General features: G+C 44.7%; 1 protein-coding gene across 1 annotated transcript in view; it reads left to right on the top strand.

Annotated features, from left to right (window-relative positions):
• The window catches only part of PAPPA (pappalysin 1), a gene marked incomplete at its 5' end in the record, with an annotated part of 220,415 nt that overhangs the window by 58,941 nt on the left and 139,836 nt on the right, over nt 1-21,638 (top strand). Inside the window, 3 exons of the mRNA XM_080671094.1 lie at nt 6,089-6,281; nt 11,946-12,067; nt 19,452-19,950. Of these exons, the coding sequence (XP_080527220.1) occupies nt 6,089-6,281; nt 11,946-12,067; nt 19,452-19,950 (814 nt within the window). The remainder of the gene's footprint in view (nt 1-6,088; nt 6,282-11,945; nt 12,068-19,451; nt 19,951-21,638) is intronic.

Raw genomic sequence — 21,638 nt, 5'->3', positions numbered from 1 at the left:
CCTCTTTACCCACTAGAACAAGGGAATTCTGTGAAGGCGCAGATTGTCTCTAATCCATCACTATATTCCTAGCACCCAGAACAGGGTCTGCGTGCTGAACAAATGCTTGTTAGGAAGAAAGGGAGAGAGGGAGCCATGGACACAAGAAAGTGAATAAATCCTCTTATAATAGGCCTATAAAATTGATGCTTATCAATAACAGTATTTCTACTTATATAAAAGGTTATCGTCCATAAAGGACTTTAGAGTAGATGCCATCTCAATTCATTCTCACCAAAAATCTAAGGGGTAGGAACTATTCACATTTTACAGATGACAGTTCTGAGATGCACTGAAGTTATGTGCCCCAGGTCATGCATCTGACTACAAGCACTTCTTCCCTTCTACAATGGTGCCACTTTTCACCAGAGACCCAGATGATGGAAGAGAGGGAAACTTAAAAACCTGGGTGGTTTTCCCACCCTGCTCCACAGAGAGGCATCAGGGACTGCCCTGGGTGGGGCTCTAGGCCTCTATTTCCACTTGAACCAGGGAGGACCTCCAAGTGTTTTTCATTTCTGTTGGTGTGATGCTTCAGATTGCATGTAGAAAGATGACTTTGCTATTAACACGCACTGAGTTGGATAATCCCCAGGGGTCTTCCTATTTTCCCATTTGGGCTGGTGACCTCTGGGGGTCTCAGGTTCAGTCCAAACCTGAGGTCTCTCTAAGACTCAATCCTCACCCGGGCACCATAAAGAGTCTTTAGGTTTCATTCTCTGAAAACACCAGAGTGCTGGGTATTTCCTCAAAAGCAGATTCCCACTGGGTTCCACTCCCAGCCCAGTGGACATCCCACATCCAGTGCCCTGTGCCCTCACACAGCCCTGCTTACGGTCCATTTCTGCGGCACCTTTCCTTGGCCAGCGCAACGCACATGGAAAATAAACAATAACATGAATTTGGAAGTTTGCCGGCCTCTTAGGAGCCTAGGAGCTGCCACTAGCTACCAGACCCCCATAAACTAAATCTCTTTTTGTTCCCCTTTGTGCAGATCTAAAGGGTGATTGATTTACTGTTGTTTTTCTAAAGGAACCCCTCAGCTCAGTGACCCATTAACAGCAGAACTAATTCACTGAGCTACGATAACAAACTTACACCCGCAAAAGCATATTCAAGGCGACCACGAGCTTTGAAATGTTTGTTTTCCTTAGGATCTCTGATAGATGAGGTGACAAAAGCAGCTGGATGAAATTCAAAATGCAGAGCAGGATCGGGTTCTCAGGGCCTGGAGAGCAGGAGAGCGGTGCTTAGGGGCCTTGCAGTCTAGGCGAGAGGGTGGAGCCCCACAGGGTCCACTGCTTGGAGTCCTGCCTTCCCGGTGCTTCTTCCTCAGGCCTGGTCACTAGCGGGGTGAGGAGTCTAGTGCAGTGCCATCTGCAGAACATTCTGCAGAGAAGGACATGTTCCGTGTCTGTGCTGCCCAGGATGCTAGCCATTAGTGAGACTGAGGAACTGAATTCTTAACCTTAAGTAACTGTAATTCATTTCAGTTGACATAACTATGCCTGGCTGGTGGCTGCCGCATTGATCGGCTCAGGTCTTCACTGATGATTGAGTGTCTATGACAGGCCAGGCACTGTGTGAAACACTTCATAGGTTTCTCTCACAGAACTTTCCAAATAACCCGATAAGGTCAGGGCTATTGTTATCGCACCCATTTTACAGATGCAGAGAGTGTGGTTTAGGGAGCGTCGGTAGCTGGCCTGGAGTCACACAGCAAAACCAAGACAGCTTTGCTCACTGGAAGGTTATCAATCAGTAATTATCTGGTTCTTTCTGATGCTAGGTGAGGCTGAGAGGGTCCTAGGTGCTCAGATCAAGCTGGCACCAAGCAGGTGACGGGGCAAACCTAGTTGAGCAAAAAGAGAGTGGTCACATTGCCCTGGGCAGATAGGAGGGCAGCAGCCCGGACCTTCCTTCCTGAAGATAACAGGCCCTAGGGGCCCACCAAGCACCAGCCCCCCAGGAGTGTGGTAACCAGCCTTCTCGAGCCTATGGGAGCCACTGTCTTGTCACCATCTTCTTCCGTGTCAGGGCTCTTAATGTGCCATATGCTTCACCCAGTCACCCCATATCTCAAGAATATATCCTAAGGAAATAAATCAGTTGATGTGTTTAAAAATTTAATCAGAAGAATGTTCTTAGCAAGGTTCATTCTCCGAATATTAATTAGGCATTTACTATCTGCCAGGTGTAGAAGAAAAATGCTTATATTTGTGAAAAATGAAAAACAGTTTACAAGTCCAAAAGGAATGGATTGCCGAAATAAATCACAAGGCATCTGCAGGATGCAACACTATGTGGCCACTAGGAGAGTGGCGGAGTGGTTCAGAGTGTGAGGCTCAGGGCATGGGGACCGGACTTGAATCCTCCATGCACCAGCCTTTGAGCCAAGCAAGTTACTTCTCTCTGAGCCTTGGTTGATTCATAGATACCACGGAGCATAATCACACTTACCTTGCGTGATAGGTGTCGTCATATAGGTGACAGGCTTAGGATCATAGCTAGTGTTCAGTCCATGACAATTAGTGGGTCATTTATGAGTTATTTAATGTGAAACAGTCACACAGTCACAGAGTCTTATGTATAAAGTTGAGTTTAGGGTGACATTTATTTCTTTGTAACTTTTTTTTTGCCATATTATAAATGTCCTGCAGTGAATATCTTTTAACTTTCATATTCCTTTATTATTATTACTGTCATTGTCATTATCATTATTGTTAAAACAACACACAGGGAAGGACTTTTACAAAATGCAACTCAGTTATCCATGCACTAGACCTGGATCAACTTGCTAAATGCCCTCCTCAGCTTTAGGGGGCAGGTACCCTCATTATTCCCTATTTTCCAGTGGGTGAAAATGAGGCTGGTAGGGGTCAGCACTTGCCCACCTTTCCATAGAAAGTGGAGGAACCACGCCCAGGCCCTGCACCTCCGTGCTCAGTGGCTCCCGGCCGCAGATGTAAACCAAGTTCCTTAGCAAACTCAGGGCACTCCATCAACATCATGGGACTGGTGCAGGCTCCCAGCAGGATGCCAGCCCCAAATTCCTTTCCGCTAGGGGACAAGATGGGGACAGAAGAACAAGATGTGCCGGCTGGTCCTGAGACCAGGGTAAAGTGGCCACAAATGTCAGGCGGGAAGGCACATGATGGTGGGGAGCTAGACATGAGCTAATTGAGACAGAGCATTTGTGATAAACAGAACCCTTTGGTACCTCACCCAGGATTCTGATAGCAGCTCCATCTCTAAGTTATGCACCGGGGACAGACTTTCCTTTCTGACTTCAACTTTAAATTGCAGAGGCATTTTAGTTCCCTACCAGGTTCTATTTTCAAATTCTCTTTTTACTGACAGGCATGGAAATGACTAATTTTTATGTTATAAAAGGTAAATATGCTTCTTTGGAGGTACAAGAAACAAATCAGAGTGTATATAGAAAAACTGAATTTCTCCTCCATTCATCTTGATTGATGCTTTCAGTGCTTCAGCTCACGGATGTGCACAACTCCATGGGGTGGGACTGATTTAAATATCCCTCATTTATACATCAGGATCCGAGATTTAAAGTTACTTCCTTTATTTGGAAATGATTGATTTGTATTCTGTTCTATGCCCGGGCCTAAGTTACACAGCCATTTCCTTATTAATAGAGAGAAGTGCTATTTCTAATATGTTTACCATGCTAAATAACACTTTAAAAAGTCCCCATATATGTTCATATATTCATATGTTCATACATATTGAATTCATAAATGTGATATTGCTAGATCAAAGAGGACTATTTTATATTCTGTTTATTTCCTTCTCCAAGTTTTCTAACACTCACATATGCATGCACACGCATGCGCACACACCACAGGCACCCAATCATGTGGCGGTGAGCATGTACTAAGCATTTATCATGTTTCTTGGTGTTCCACTCCCCTTAGCCCTTAGCTATGTTCTGAGATCAGCACTTAACCACCCACTTTACAGATGGGGAACTGAGGCACCGAGGGCATGGAATCGCTTGCCCATTTGACTCCAGATCCCACATGCATTAATCTAACTATGCAGACATACTGCCTTAGCCCTCATGCCCTTCTCCTGCCTCTAGCTTATCCAGTGGATTTCCCACGGCTTCCAGGATGAACGACAAAGCTCTTAGTAACAAAGAAAATTGTACCTGATGATCTGGCCCTTCTCAGACTGAGATGTTTGAACTCTGTTCTCCAGGCAATAGGGAGCCATAGAATGTTTGGTTTCCAAGGAGGAATCAGGACATGAGAGAGATTTGGGCTAGTCATGCTTTTACAGAACTTGCTAAGGAGCATCAGGCTCTTCTGCTTCCTTCAGGTTGTGAAAGACTTCCCCAGGGGCCTGGAAAGGAAACTGTCACAAATTACTAAGGGGATCAGAGGCAGCTTCTGTGTATACCCTCCTCGCACCCCTGCCCTTTCCCCAAGCTGGATTCTCAAGGGCATGTCCAACTGCCCAGCACCTGCCCAAACTTATTTTCTGTTGGTTTGATAAGTGAAGTGAGCTTATGCTGCAGGATTCCCAGAGGTGGGTTTATTTTAAGATCTGGCGAGCCCCGTGCTCCTCCGTCTGGGGCCCAGCTGCGGAAACCCTGACCAGGCGGACACCTCTGGGAAGTGGTGTTTTTGGAAACCAAGCCAAAACAGTGCCTGGCCCTGCCTGTGGGGCAGCTGAATAAAGCTGTTGAAGGAAGAGACGGGAGGCAAGCTTCTTCCTTGGGGGCTGAGTCTCGGGTCACCACCTGCAGTCCACATCTTAGAGAAGGGAGAAGAGGATTGAAGGTCATTGCATCAAAAGACATTTAAGGGATTGTATTCCAGCCCCCTCAGGCTCAGCTCCCATTTATCAAGCACCTGCAGGATGCTTTCCCCACACAAAGTCTCACTTATGCTCAGAAAGAAGTTCTCATATTGATTAGAAGACTGACCTTGGAGTCAAGATTGCCTGGGTTCGAATCCCAGATTTGAATCTTCAAATCGTTGCTTGATCTCTCTCAGTCTCAATCCCCTCTCTGTAAAATGGAGAATTTCATAGTATTTATTCCAAAAAATAATGGGAGAGCTCAGTGTATCTAAAGCACAGTGCACCGTGCCTCGCTCATACATGATAGATGTCCCGATGTCAGTACTGTGCAGAAGGTGTCGTCCTCATATTCCCAGCATGCATACCATGCCTCTGTGGTCTTGCAGCTCTGTCCCCTGCAGTCCCTCCAATTTCTTCCCCAGCCTTAGCCATGCAGTCTGTTTGACCTCAAGTACCTCCTCCTTCAGAAGCCTCCCTGGCTCACTCTCCTTTCCCAACATGCTGCCTCCTTCTGTTCATCGGTGGTCACATGGCTTCACAGAGTTTAGCAGCTTCATAACAACCTTGACTGGTACAACTAACTGACCTTCACTTTATCACTAGATGGGTAGCTCTTCCAGGGCAGGGGTGTTCCACGTTTCACCTTTCTCTGGCCCTTGGCACAGAGCATAGAGCACAGAGCATATATGTAATAGATGCTCAGAAGGTTTGCTTGAAGGACTCTCACTACATCAGTAAATAGAAGAATGAATGAATGAGTGGATGAATGCATGTGAAGGAAAGAGTGAAGGGGCAAGTGAGTGCATAAAGGAACAAGTGAATGAATAAACAAGTGAATGAATGAATGAAGATAGTGAATAAATGGTGAGGGAGGGAGCAGATAAGGGAATGTGTGACATACAGACCAGTGCATTTGGGGCTCAGGGAAAGCAGCTTGTCCTGCCCTTGTCCTTAGCCATGACCTCTGGGCTGTTCCCTGTCTGTCTCAGACGTGCTTTTTCAGTCCCTTCCACCCTCCCCTTCCTCCTGTTCCCCCTCACCTGTCTCCAGAAGTGATGACTGCACTAATTTGTTCACAGACCATTAACTCTTGAGTGCTGGAAGAGGCCGGCTCTGAGTTGGCAAGGGCTGGGGTGCTGGCTCTCAGGCCTCCAAGAGACGTCATCCTTCTGCATGCCCGCCCGTGCAGCCAAGTTCTTATCTCCCCCTCTGCCCCTTGCAGATGACGACTGCACCGACTCCTTCACGCCCAATCAAGTCGCCAGAATGCACTGCTACCTGGACCTGGTGTACCAGGGCTGGCAGCCCTCCAAGAAGCCGGCGCCGGTCGCCCTGGCTCCCCAGATTGTGGGCCACACGACTGACTCCGTGACGCTGGAGTGGTTTCCACCCATCGATGGCCACTTCTTTGAAAGGTGAGCATGGCCCGTGAAGTGTTGATTCCGCTTGCTCTCTCCTGCCAAGAAAAGGGAAACTTGGAAGGGAAGCGAAACTGGGAGGGAGCTTTTTCTGTGTTCTTTGTCTTTGCCCTCTGTCCGCAGGTGCCCCCCGCACCTAACACAGTGACTGGTCCATAGAGGCACATGATACATGTGAGGGTCAAGGAATAAATGAATGATGGCTAATATAAATTAATAAATAATAAAGCATATTTTACATGAATGGGGTGAGTGTTTAGCTTTATTTTAGTATTAAAAACCTGAAACCTTTTACTTAGAATCACCTCTGGGATGGAGGTGCTGGTCTCATCTCTAAGAGCTCAGGACTTGAAATTGGTAAACACCTTTGTAGACATGTTATATGTGAAGGTGTGTATATGTTTATGTATATATTCATACATTATATGTGAGTACACATGCATATGTATAATATAAATAGACATGTGCATATATCTCTATGTAATCTTAGACTGTGAGCATCTTTGTAGAATGAAAGGTAGAATTGTTGGAAGACCAGGAATGATAAACTGAGGCACAGAATGCCTTGTTCCACTCCCCTGTCTTTCATTTTCTAGCTGTGTGGCCTCAGGCAAGTCACTCTCCCTCCCTGAGCCGTATTCTGCTCCCCTGAAAAGTGGGTCTCGTGAGGCCTCAGTGCCTGAGGTGGAGACCCTCTCTCGGGGTGCCTTTCAGCATTGAGACCCACTGAGGACCTCTGGCTTCAGGTGCCAGGATTTTAGAGGGTCATGAAAACAGGCTACAATGTTGACATGTTGACATCTGTTTTGGAACTTAGCTATAATTTAGGACAGATTAGTATATCACAGCCCACCCCCGCCCCCTAGCTCTTCTTGGGGATGTTTAGCCAATTATGATGATATAGCCTGAATGATGCGGGAAACAATAACCAGCTAATCATTAATTCCTATTACTCTGTGGTTGTGGTGACCTATCCAGTGCTTACTCTGTGCCCAATTCTGTTCTGAATGCTTTGTATACAGGGTCTCATTCTATCTTCCCAGTAAGTCTGTAAAAGGGAGATCATCTTCCCTATCTGCCAGGTGAGAAAGGAACTGGAGCTCAAAGAGGCTGGGAAATTTGACCAGAAGTCCATAGAAGGTGGTAGGAGTTGGAGTCCAGCTCCCATTTAACAATGCCTGGTTTCAGACTCCCATGTGTGTTAATTAAGTCCTCACAAAGCCCAAATTACAAAGGAGGTAGGTGTGTGTGTGTGTGTGTGTGTGTGTGTGTGTGTGTGTGTGTGTGTATAATAGATCATGGCACCACATTAAATTGGGGCTCTGATTTTCCATCCTGCCACCAGTCCCTGAATCTAGACCCTTCATTCAGTAGCAGGGAGATGTGACCACAGGGGAGGAAAGGCACTCCCTATCCTCTGCAGAAACCCCTCCCCCTCCCCCTGCCACCCTCACTGGGAGCTCAGTGCTGGGTTTGGGAAACCTCATGTGACACTTCAGAGCAGGCTTTCCAGCCGCCCGTGGATTTATTTATTTTTTCTGTGGCAATGAGAAGTATCAGGCTTTTGGTCCAGCTTTGGCCTCACTTCCACTTAAAAATGGAAGTTTTGTAAATGAAGCTTCCTATGTATGTATTCAATTTGTATTTCATAAAGCCGTTATTGTCCATTAAATAAATACCATCTGATTGTTGGAAACCTATTGGAGGGTTAATTGTTGTGTAATGAGATATGGCTCTATTTTACAGTGCCCTCTGCTTCAATCAATATGTTTTTAATAACCAATAGTCAGTTGGTACTTGAGGCTCATACAATAGCTATTCTGTTCAGTCTAAGATTTCATAACGGAGTTATCTTATGTTAAATTAAAACTGACATTTTAGAAACATGTCTAATTAGGGTTAACAGCTATGTAGATCATAGTCTATGGCTGAAGGAAGTCAGTCCACAGTTCAATAAATTGTTGTAAAGAAATGGAACTATGTATGTCACTTTCCCATACACACAGTTTATATTCCAAAAATTGGCTTAGTTTGAAATACACAGTCTTTGATGTCAGGTTGTATGTGTTCCGTTCCAGCCTCACCACTTCAGTCTGTGGGCCCTTGGGCAAGCGATCGCACCTCTCGGATTCTCTCTGGCCCTCTGATCTTCCATAAAAAGATGCTAATCATGCCCTTTTCACCTGGCATTTTGGGGGAATTTCAACAAGATGACCTCTGTGATATGCCCAGCACATACATTCTGTGTTCAACATATATCAGCTCTCATATTGTACAAAGTTTCCAGAGCTGCTTAGCTACTTGGAGATGTTCTTTCCCTGCACCATCTCTGGTGTTTTCCACTACATCCATCAATGCCAGCCTCTCGCCCCTGGCCATCCTCAAGTCCTCCTGCTGTTGCTCACATCTGTGGTCTCAGAGAATACAAGTGCTTTCCTTAAAACAACATGTTCAGATCCTCCCACAGCCTGTGTCCTCACACATGGGCAACTGAATAAATAATTCAGGGCCACCCCCCGGCTTTCCTAACTTCTTTATTTCTATCTGTCTTGCAAACATGTGTTGACTGGCTGGTTTCAGTTATCTGAACAATTGGCTGTGGCGTATTAGGAAAAGCACTGAACCGGGGACCAGGAGATCGGGGTCTGAAGGCTTTGGGATCTTATCCATGCCCTCTTCCTCAGCCTGTGTTCCAATCTCGAAGCCGAAGGGTACTAGCCTTTCTCATCAGCATTCTTCTCCCAAATCCCAGGACACAATCACTTGAATGACTATTTTCTCAAATCTCCCAAGAATGTTGCAAGACTAGTACCATTCTAGATGCACAAGAGAGAAGTTAATCCATTATGTACAGTGGATGCCTGAGCGAATCACTGTCCAAATAGGACTTTATACAGTAATGGAAATATTCTCTACCTGCTCTGTCGATATGGTAGCCATTAGCCAACTGTGACCATGGAGCACTTGAAATGTGACAGATGGAGGAACTGGGTTTCTAAATTTGTTAAATTTTAATTGGTTTAAATTTAAATAGCCACATGTGGCCAGAAGCTGCCATATTGGACAGCATAGACTTGGAGCTTAAGCACTGACTCTCAAGGTACCCAGATAAGAAAGAGGATCTCTCTCAGCATTAGTGTCCTGTATTTCTATAATTTTGGTGTGTGTGTGTGTGTGTGTGTGTGTGTGTGTGTGTGTGTATAGTATCTCTGTAGACACAGATACATGAAAATCAAATAAATGCCAAAGGTAAGAAACACGCATATACACTCCCTGGATGTATAGGACACTGCCTGATTTTGATAGAGGTCACAAAAACTCTATGACTTTTCAAGCTATGGCCTTAGGATTATTACTTTGTACTCATGAACCTTAGTTTCCTAATATGTAAAATGGGAACATTACATATAATATCCTGACCCTTGGGTGGCCAGTGTCTAGGACTTGTACAGCACTAGCCATCAGACGCTGTTCAATGACATCCATTGAATGTATAGGTCAAACAATGAATGAACATGTGAATTGATGGTTGAATATGAGGGAATACACTTCATGGAGCTCTGTGAAAACAAGGCACATTGCTGTCAGGTGTATGATCGTTTATTCATCATCAAAGTATTTATTGGAAACCTAGGATGTGTCAAGAACTCAATGAAATATAGGTGACTATATAAATGAAATCCAGAAAAAAATTAAAGAAACAGAAAGACTCATTGGCCATTTAGGTCAGTGTGGTTCCTGATTCCATCCTGGGACATTTGTAATCTCATTGTCATCAGAGGCATTCATGTGATGCAGAGCTGCTCTGCATCGACTGTGTTCACTGTAACAGAACTCTGTCCTCCATAGTGGTGCTGAGCAAGTCTCTCTCTCTTCAGTCCTCATTCGTTTAAGTTTATTTGTATAGTTATTATTGCTAGTCCACATTCAGAATATATAAAAAATTCAGAAAACCAGAAGGAATAAAAATAGGGGATCATTCTGTGTTCCACCACCTGGAAATTACTTCCAGTAATATCTTGCTATGTTAAGGTTATTGGAACAGTATTGAAATTCTGGCTATAAATTCAGTTTTGAATATGACTTCAGTTGACTATAGATTCAGCTTGGAATATGCCTTTTTCACTTAACATTATAGCTTACATTCTCCATGAAATTTCATCATCTTAATAAGTATTTTTGGAGTAATATACTCACTTAATATCTTTATAAGTATTTTTGGAATACTTACCATTTCATTTAGCAAATTAACCTTAGGTTATTTAATCATTTTCCTGTCTCTGAATATTTAGTGTTCTTTTAAACTTCCTACCTATGTATGGTTTTATATTTTCAATGATGAAGCTGAGGATGTAAATTCTGAAATTTGAAGAACTAGACTAGGTTAGTCAGGAATCTTAGCAACTTGTCTGAATGATTAGTATTTACCCATTCACCCATCTATCAATCCATCCACCCAACTACACATGTTGACCACTATATAAGCAGATAAGCAGGGGCATGGCTTGCTCAGCTTTAGGTTTGGGGGTGAGCTCCCTGGCATCCGTGGGGAGGAGGAATGGGGAGCATCAGCAAACTGTGGCGTCCACCGCACACTCTTCCATACCATGTGAGCCCAGAGGCTGCAGAGCTTCCCTGTGAGGGGAAAGCCCTAAGGCTTCCCCATTGTGTTCTTGCAAGAAGCCAAAGGAGGGACCTTCTAGGAATGACGAAAGAGCTATTGGCAGGATCACTGCATTTTGAGAAATAATGGGTCGGGCTGGCACATTTCTTGGCATCTTTCTTCCCTTTCCAGTTCCTTTGCAGTGGTCGCTCAGATTTGTGGAGTTTTTGGTCCACCCTAGTACATGAGGGCTCATCTCTCTCCCCTCCTGGCAACTGCCTCTCAAACATTTGCCAAGTCTTGAGAACAAGTAGGATCCCAGAGGCTGTTGTGACAGAAGGGAATTTGGATCCAGATACAAGACAGTAGACAGTAGGGGAGGGAAGCCATCATAATATTCCACTTCTGGGGCTGGTCCCTCTGAGGGATTGGCTTGCCCCTTGGAAAGCTGCTAAAAGGAATGAGATGGCATGGCAAGGAAACTGCTTTTGAGTGTTTAACCAAGGAGTGACTCATGCATTCCCAGAATCTCAGGGCTGGAAGGTTCTCTAGTTATCTTCTAGTTCAGCCCACTCATTTTTCAGATGGAAAAACTAAACCATGCCTTCTTCCTATCTAATACCTGGGACACAGGATGGTGCCTGGCACATGGTAGGTACCTGATAAATACTGGTAAAAGGATAAAATTTGAAGTCAAATGGGGCGACCTATTTTCTCACAACTACACATCAGATTCTCAATGGAGGTTTGGGTGGCTGATGGAATTACGATTCTGCAGGTTGTGAGTGTGTCTTTGGCCTGTTGATTCTGTGCTCCTTGAAGTTAAAGAAGTGAATACATCATTAGAATGGAAGCCACTTAGGCCCCAACAAGGTTCTTGCTGGGCAATAGGGAGGACTTTCAGTTAAAGTCATATCCTGGAAGCTTTGGCATGCATAGTCAGGAAAGAGGGTAACGTAGAACAGTTGTGTCCTCTGTTGCCTTTGGCCTAGGGGAGTCAGGGGCTCATTCAACTGTTCCTAAGTCGGTGCATTTTCCTTTTCTCCTTGGCCTCCTAGAGAATTGGGATCAGCATGTGACTTTTGCCTGGAAGGGAGGATCCTGGTGCAGTATGCCTTCAACGCCTCCTCCCCGATGCCCTGTGGCCCATCCGGACACTGGAGTCCCCGGGAAGCAGAAGGTGAGCCAGCCTGGAAGCTCACTAACAGGTTGGGTGTGAGAAGAACAATTCTTTTGGTCCATCTGGAGTGTTATGATTCCAATGATCTTTTCTACATACCATCTCCTTGGATCTTAGATTGCCCTGCAAGGCCAGTATTTTTAAGTTGTAACATTTTTGTCCTTTTTTTCCAGCTTGATTGAGATATAATTGACATATAACATTGTGTAAGTTTCAGGTGTATGATGTCATGATTTGATGCATGTATATTACAAAGTGATCACCACAATAAGGTTGGTTAACGCATGCATCACCTCACCTACTTTACCTTTTATAGTGCCGGAACATTGAAGAGCTACTCTCAACAACAGTAGAGTATCGCTAACTGTAGTCACCATGCTGCACATTAGAACCTCAGAACCTTTTCATCTTCCAGCTGGAAGTTTGTACCCTTTGCCCAACATGAAGGCCAATGTCCATGCTTTCATTTAGCACATGTCGTTTGAGTATCTTCCCTGCCCTGCGTATATCATCCCACTTTACATATAAGGGAACAAAGGCACTGAGATAATAAGTAAGTGCCAAGGCCGCACACCTGACAAAGACGTGTATGCATCTATATTTACCTCCAAACCCTGACAGGCTGCAGTATAGACAAGGTCACCTGAGGATCAGTACACATGTGGGGGGTTCAAGACATCAGTATCTTGGATTCTTTCTTATTTCTGGGAATATCTAGGGCATTACCACATGTGTCATAACTTTTCCTTTCAGTTTCCCCGTCTTTTTGGGATCCATTGATCTGCAAGACCCTTGAGAGAAGCATCTCATGGTTGCCCTGTTATGGGCTCCACCCATGATCAGACCCTTCCCTGCTTAGGGGGAGTCTCCCAAGCTCCCAGTGGCCAGTGATCTCTGTGTTCCCATACAGTATCCTTCGCTGCCAGGTTCACTTGGTTTTCCATAAAAATTAAGAGAGTGCCTTTTGCTCAATGTTTTGTTACACTGTGTCCCTGAAGCAAGGCTGCTTGGAACTGAGACTCATGGACTCTTGCCTATTCTCTTTCCTTCTGCTGTATCTGTTGTCTAGGACTCAGCTCTAGTTGCTGAAGCCAGGCTGAGAGACAGGGACCCCCTATTCTCTTCTCAGGCATCGCCTCAGCCTCCCTCACAGACTTACACTGAGAACACCCCCACACCCAGTCCTGTTGCTCCCATGCAGGTCAGCTTAGGCCAGCAGTCCCTGGGTGGGGACACCCGTCCCTCAGAGGGAATGGAGTCTGGTTCCTCATTGAGGTTCAGTGAGAACTCCTCTGTTTTCCTCTATATTTTTAGAAAGAAGGTTGAAAAGAAAAAGGCAGAGGGATCAGAGAGGCAAGTGATGGAGAAAAATGACAACACTATACTTAATCTTCTTAAGCAGCTTAAAATAAAAATGAGAGTCAAACTCGGGAACTCTAAACAAGCCCATCTGGAATGTGAAGCGAGAGGGATTCTGGAAAAACCCTCAGAGTCACAGGCCCTCAGGCATGGAAGGGATGCTCGGGGTCACCCAGCCTGGGTTCTCACCCAGTGCAGGAAGCCCCCGGCGCCCTCCCTCACGGAGGCTCTCCTCACACCAGGCTCTCCTTGCACCAGTATTTCTTGGCCTTCCTGTTGTAGCTCCATTTGTTAGAAAGTCCTTCCTGAAATGGGCAATCGGGACTTTTCCACCCAAACCTAAGCCATGTTGGGTTCTCACAGGAGAAAGTATATGTCTCTAGCCAGACAGCACTTTCTGTGCCCACAGAGAGTAAACCAGTCTCATCTATAACCATGGCAGGGCCTGTATGCCAGGCTCTGGGTTGGGCACGTGGGCAAGGCTGAGCCAACCATAATAACGGAGAGTCAGAGAAATAGATGGACCATCACCATCTGGGTTGATGAGACCTGTGCTAATAGAAGGAGGGAGCATTGGGGAGTGGGCAGGAAAAAGGGGAGCTGCCCCAGAACCAGAGACTCGGGCTTCCTGGGAAATGTCACTGCAGCAGCAAGCAAGGTGCATTGGAGAACGTGAAAGACATTTGGTATCCTTAAATTGATGGTTTCCTCCTGGGATCTTAAGGCTTAGGTCATTAGGGTTCCTCAACGTCTAAAATTATTTTCATAATAATACATGACATGGTTTACCTTTTTCACTCTCACTCTCTCCTGAGAGTGTCGTAGTGCTTCCCGGCAGCTCTGTGGAATGTGATGTTATTACTGCTCTGATAGCCCGTGGAACACATGCTTGTGTGTTCTTTAAAGTTTCTCAGCTTTAATTTATGGTACAGTAACTGCTAATGACATGACCCACCTGAGTGAGAGCTCTGCAGTAAGGCTGGAAGAGCTTAAATGGATTTGGAGGTAAAGAGCAAGGTGTGCAGTGGGGAAAGGTGGGGTTGGGTTGGGTGAGGTATATACCGACCAGACAACCAGACGACCAGATGAGGAGTGGTTCGGGTTTATGCCGAGGGCAGGAAGGAGACCCCACGTGCCTTGGCAAGGGCCTGGGATCCAGCGAGATTCACATGTTATAAAGAGTTCTGGGTTCCTCTGGAGCAGAGAGCGGGGTCGTGGGGAGCATGCTGGAGGAAAGGGAACAGCCATGGGTGGTGCAGGAATCCAGGAGAGGTGCGGTGGTGGCCGGATGAGGTCGGTGAAATAGAGAGATGTTTGGGAGGTAGGGTCAGCAAGACTCTCCTGTGACTTCTTTGGCTAAAATCATCTTGGTTTGTTCTACCATTTGTGTGAATTAAATAATTTCCAGGCATCCCCACATACCTCCATATAGCCCAACCGTTGATTGGTTCTGGCTGTTCCAGGTTTGTCCCTGACCCTCTTAAAGCCTGACATGCAGAAATGGGTTCACTGGAAACGCCGAGCCCCCTGGTTCCCTGAGCTGACTCCGGCCTCCAAGGAACCCCAGCAGCCCCCGGATTCCTTCAGGATATGTAAATTCAGTGCAGGCAGGCCAGGGAAAGACACTGTGCTTTTTTTAGAGCATCACATCACAGGCTCTGTGATCCCTTTGGCTCAAACTCTTTTTAATATCCTTGAAGAAATAAACTTTTCCATGAGCCAAACTCTGTAATTTATTTCTCAACTCATTTTCATCCTATTTATCTTTGCGTGTTTAAGTTTGTGGAATTCCCAAACTGACAGAAAACTCCGAAACCCATGAGCCATGCCAGCCATATCTTTGGGATTGGGGAAGGAGCAGGGGATCAGGGTGGAGCGGTGTAAAGAGGGCTGACCTAGGCTCCAACCTGTCCATCAACGTGCCCATGAGTGAGCCATGGAGCTTCTTTGAAGGTAGCGTCCTATCCACAGAATGAATGCCCTTTCCAGCTCCAACATTCCAAGCAGTTGTAATTCATTTATTTTAAATCTATATGAACAAGACAGAAGGTTCCTCATTTAAACATATTTATTGAATATCCACCATATGTTATCAACTCCATTCCATGAACTTCAGATAAATACAGACACAGGAATTCTTGCCTTTGCCCACAGCAAGTGGTTATAGTTGAAAGAAACCCCATTTTCCTATCTCTTTAGCAAAAACTATATTTCATAGATAAATTTCTTCTGGGGTATTCAAGAGCACACTTCATTTGTAGCCCAGTAGTTAACTAGCCAGATCTGACGGCCTGAAATCTCAATTAGGATCACTTACACAAGCGTATAATACATTACAAGCCTTGGGTTTTCTATGAGAGATTAACACATGGCACTGTTTTCTTTTTTTCTTATTTGCATGAGTTTTTCCCCCTTTTTCTGTCTAGAATATTTCAGGTGCACTGAAGTATTCATCTGGAAAAAAACTTGGCTCCAAGTTTTTATAACCATATTTGTGTCAACAGCTGCAGTGTATATGCACATAAATATAGAATAGATGTCTGTATAGATCTTCATAAATGTAAATTTAAATCAGCATAAGTATGTATAAATATAATTTACACACATATTTGGCCTCACTCCTAGTGGCCAGCTTATATAAACATGTGACTTTTCATTTAGTCACCATATACATAAAAGGCAATATATTAATAATGAAGTAACAGTACCTTTGTGCTTTTCTCCTTCCCCCTCCCCTTTTCCCTCTCTCCCTCTATTCCCTCCTCCCTCCCATCCTTTCTTCATCCCTCAGTTCCTTTCCTTGTCTTGACTTTTCTCCCTGCCTCACCACCACATATGCAATCAACTTTCCCATCTGTGTGCATTTTTCTCCTAGGACTCATTTGCTGTGATGTTCTCTTTCTCCAAGGCACAGCTATGCATTCATTGCTGCTTTGGTACTGATGTCTGATAACTGGTCACTAGACTGGAAGCTCCATGAGGGCAGAGACCACGTCTTTAGAAACCTGTTTTCTCTGGGACTAGCCAACCCTGACACAAACCAGGCACTCAATAATTAATCTTTGAATACATGGATGGATGAATGGATGGCTGGATAGATGGATGAATGGGTAGATGGATGGATGGGTGGATGGGTGAAAAATGGATAGTATCTATCTCTAAAGAGTGGTTTCCCCAAAAGACAACTTTCATTTGTTTGATTAAAATCCTTCAGTAGCTCCCATCTCTCTCAATATGAAGTCCATTCCCTTAAAGTGACATGTGATTCTACTTACTTTGCCAGCCTGACCACTTGCTGCTCTCCTGTTGCTCTCGAAACCATAGTCATCTGGACACACATTCTCTATCCACTGTTCTCTTGGTTTGGAATGCTGCCCCCGCTTGAGCTTTTCTTGTTAATTCCTCTTTACTTGTGAGAACAGAGCTACTGTGTGTGTGTGTGTGTGCGCGTGCGCGCTCGCGCACATCTATTAAATGTTTGATCCCATTTGAGTTTCACAGAAACCCTGTGAGGTAGTATTACAGTAGGTAACACAATGTGAAGCTGGATAGCTGATATTTTAACCCAACTTTCATGGCTTCAAAGCCTGGCATGTTGCCCAGACTGACAGTATCACAGAATATTCTACTCCCCATCAGGGGATTACTTAACCATCAGAGTCTCAGTTACCTCTTCTTTTAAATGAGTTTCATAAGACCTGCATCATACACTTATTGCTAGGATGAAAAGAGCTGAGGCATGTAACGTGCTTGGCACCACGCCTGGCACATAGAAGGTGATCAATTCATGAAGCTGGTGTTACCGAAGGGATTGCTGCCTTGGTGATGGATTGGACTCAGGGACGCTTGAGGCTCTTTTTGACTTCTAAAAGTTTGTCTTTGATAACTAGACAAGCAGAAACCTTGCTAAGATTTCTATTCCTAACACACTTGCGCATAATAAATGACTAGGCTCACCTTTCTGTCCTTTCGAAAAGCATTTGGCCCTTCTGTTGATTAACAAGAAACCAGAGAGAAAGCCTGAGCCAAACAGATTTGTCATCTTTGCTCTCCTGTGGCTCCCCACCTCTGACAGTCGTCTTCTCCAAGGAAGGGAGAAAGACCGCTCCATCCCTTGCCAATTCCAGGAGAAAGCCCATGGAGTGAGTGGAACGTTCACCTGGCACTCACCCTCACGCAGCACGCTCCTGTAGTCCAGGGGGCATTTACTTCTTCCTTAACTTTACCAAAAGAGAAGATTCTTCCTGTAACATATATGTACTAAGTATTCACTATGTTTACTATCTTTGGACCAGGCCCTGTTTTAAGCAAAGGCTGTATTGTATTGAGTGAAACAGAACTACAAAATAGAGACAAAAATGATAAGGATCCTGAAGGATTTTGGTGATGAGCAGGTGCATTAATTAATGGCTATGGAATGTGCTTCAAATATATTAAAATGCTACCCTCAATAAAGCTTTTTGAATGAATAAGTGACATATGTGTGCCAACAACCCACGAAGTCAAGAGAATCAGGAACTCAGTGGGATGGAGGGGAGATGGCAAGAAAGGCTTCAGTGTAGATGGGTAGTGCCTTTGACTTAAATGACTGATTGCTTCTAGCTAGCATTTGCTGCAACAGATGAATGAACCTAGCCAAGGAAGAGTGGAGGGAATCTTAGAGCTGTGTCCATCTCTCCTTGCTCTCATGTGTTATATTTAAAAAGGTTTTTATGCATTTTCCTTGTTCCCCTCTTTCTTCTCTTTTTCTCTTCTCTTCTCCCTCCCCACCTGATTTTTTCTCTCTTCTCCCTTGGTGGCAAGACACAAGGAGATTGAAGGCATGTACAACCTTCACTGAAATGGCTTCTCCACCTCAGATGACATTCTGTTTTTCATTTCACAGTGATTCCTGTTATGCTGTAACATCATCCCCACCCTCCACCAACCACTGATGCTAAAGGGGGGGAAATGTGACAGATAGAACAGCTTAAAGTCCTCCATCCTACCCTTACTAACTGATCTATATCTCTTGCTACACTCCCTTAAATAAATTAGAGCCAATCACTACATTGAGCCCTGATTGCTATTCTCAGCAGAGCAAAGGAGAGCTCTGTGAGGGTCTAGGACTAATGATCTCAGAGGAGAAAAATTCAGAAGTCAATACAGTCTGAGATCAGTGGGGATGAGGCATTGTCTCCAAGAGGAAAAAGCAGAAGAATCCCTTCTTCTCCTAGCTCCTCACCCAGCCCTCCCCTTTTTGAATCAGACTGGTCAGAGCATGGAGAAGCTCAGTGGTATGGGATGACCTCATGTAGAGAAGGGGAGGAGGAGAGATAAGATGGCTCCAGGGCTGCCTTCCAGCTCTGTCGTTTATGGTTCTAGACAGTTTCCTCCCAGAATGCTCAGTCCAAGGAGGAAAAAGCTATCTGCACTCATCTCCTTTTTGCTGAAGGTTTCTGACCCTTCTGTCACTCCAAGCAGCTTGCATCAAAGGCAACACCATGAGGAATCTAGTTTATTTTAGTGGCCCCTGCATCCAGTAGTGAAAACAATGAGTATGAACTTCCAGCAGAGCCAACACCGGCTTCCAGTGCTGACCTTTACACTTCAAGCTGTGAGACTTGGGTCATTTCACTCCATATCTGCTCACCTCTGAAATGAGTCCTTACAAGAGTTAAACAAGTTTATGGGACATAATAGGTGTTTGATAAATATGTGTCCCTTTCTTATTTCCATCCTAGCCACGAAGCCTACATGTGGCAGATGAGGAAGGAAACTTTGGGCATTAATTCAATAGTAAGACACTTATTTGAATATAGTCTTGACCAAGTGTTTGGTGAATCATGTAAGATCTCTGTTGCAGTCATGGGGATGAGCTAGATGCGAGACAGACAGCTGATTCACCAAAACACTGAGAATCTTCCCTTTCTTTTTCCCTCCATCTGAGTTCTAGTCAGGCCAACCTCTCCTGAGGTCTGCAGGAAACTCCAAGGATCGGACTGAAGGTCTGTCAGGAACTCATATTCTCATCTCTTCTCCATAGGCCATCCAGATGTTGAACAGCCCTGTAAATCCAGTGTCCGCACCTGGAGCCCAAATTCAGCTGTCAACCCACACACGGTCCCGCCAGCCTGCCCTGAGCCACAAGGCTGCTACCTTGAACTGGAATTCCACTATCCTTTGATTCCCGAGTCTCTGACGGTCTGGGTGACCTTTGTCTCCACTGACTGGGACTCTAGTGGGGCTGTCAATGACATCAAACTGTTGACTACAACGGGGAAGAACATCTCCCTGGGCCCTCAGAACGTATTCTGCGATGTTCCACTGACCATCAAACTCCGGGATGTGGGCGAGGAGGTGTATGGCATTCAGATCTACACATTGGATGAGCACCTGGAGATTGATGCTGCCATGTTGACCTCCATTGCAGACAGCCCACTCTGCCTAGCGTGTAAGCCCCTGCAGTACAAAGTGGTCCGGGACCCTCCTCTCCAGGTGGACGTGGCCTCCATCCTGCATCTCAATAGAAGATTCACAGACATGTAAGTGCACTTCCTGGATAAGTAGAGGACCAAGTGGGTGGGGTGTAGAAGGAAAAAAGGAGAGTCAGAGAGACCTGGATTAAAAGAAGGTTCATCACAGCCAGACTCACTTCTAGGGCTTTATAATGTGGCATTGTGTATAGAATTGTCTTAACAAGGCAGAACTGATATATGGTGGGAAGAGCAAGGATAAGGAACCAGGAGGCTTGGATTTTGCTGATAGCTCTAAAGTGTGACTCTAAGCATCCGAGTCTTTCGGAAACTTGGTTTTCCCAACAGTTGAATGGGATTAGTAGTGAAGAAGTCATGTATTACTAATGAAAGTAGAATAATTGAAGTTTGATAATGATTTCTTTTGTATGTTAACATTGAAGAATATTCATGCATTCTGGTTGCTTCTTCAGTGTGTGAGAAAAAGGTGAAGTTATGGCAGGTTGCTCACCTCTGAAATACTGCGAATTGACCATGTTCCTGGGTATTTGTATGAGACTTTTGGAAGGTAAACATCACCAGTCATGGTCCTTGATTTGTTTTCTTTTTTTTTGAAGTGGAGCACTGGTCCAAACCCATGTGATAGTTATGTGCCCTTGCAAATCTAGGTCTCCATAATTCTTGTGGATAGCCAATGCTTTTATACAACTTAGTGTTTCTCCTTAATATAGTATATATCTCAAGCTTCCTCTCTAGTACACCTTCTTCAAACATCCTCAGGATTTATATTTTACACAAGAGGTCACATTATAATGAAGTAATTCTTGCTTTTCCTATGTGCCAAACAATGGGCTAAGGTGTTTACATCTTTTACTTGTTTCATCCTCTCTTCATCCACAGCCCTATTATCCTTCTCCTTTTACAAAGAAGAAAACAGCAGCTTAGAGATGCAATGTCAGGTGTCCAGAATCACACGGTTAGGAAGTGGTGAGATCAGGATTGGCGTTTCACCTTGACTCCCAAGCCAGACCACTTAGCCATTGTTCAGTTAATGATGTGATTCCAACTTCTGCTTTAACCTCGCCAATGAGGGAGCCTTGGCCACCTAATATGGATACCAAGACTCTATGAAGTCAATCAGCAAACATTTGTTGAACATTTATTACATGCTATGGATGTTGGTAGGGAACACTTCGAGTCTCAGAAAGAACAATAGCTCAGGAGTCAGACACCTTGTGTTTGGTTCCAGCCAGTCCTTTTACTGACATTAGATAAATCAGTCAGTCTCGTTGAGCCTCAATTTCCTCCTTTGTGTGATGAAAATGTTGAAGTCCATGGTTTCTATGGGTCTTTTGTGGCTCACTCTTTGATTGTAAGATGATATAAGAGACAATCTGTGCTCTGTCTACTTGAAAATATTTATGAAGCCAATCATTAATAGAAACCAAGTTCTGGAGGAAACTTTTAATCTTTTTAAGAGACAGAACCACTTTCAAACACTTTACCAGCACTTCCTTTTACATGCCAGCAATTAACGTGCACATCACAAGCAAACCCTCGCCCATTCATTGACTCGGAGATGAAGAACATCTGTTTAAGAATTCAGAGGGAGCACTTGGTTTGTGTTTGAGAATGGACTTAAAATGTAAAGAATCGTCCTGCCTTGAAAAGATTTCATAACCCTGTCCCTTGCATCTCCTCACTTGTCTAGAGTAGTAAAAGCTCCATAAATATGCATCCACTTAAAATTTCTTTAC

The sequence above is a fragment of the Plecotus auritus genome (assembly GCF_963455305.1).
Source record: "Plecotus auritus genome assembly, chromosome: 5".
Classification (NCBI taxonomy): domain Eukaryota; kingdom Metazoa; phylum Chordata; class Mammalia; order Chiroptera; family Vespertilionidae; genus Plecotus; species Plecotus auritus.
Note: the sequence above shows the minus strand (reverse complement) of the source record. Positions and strands in the feature narration are given on the sequence as shown.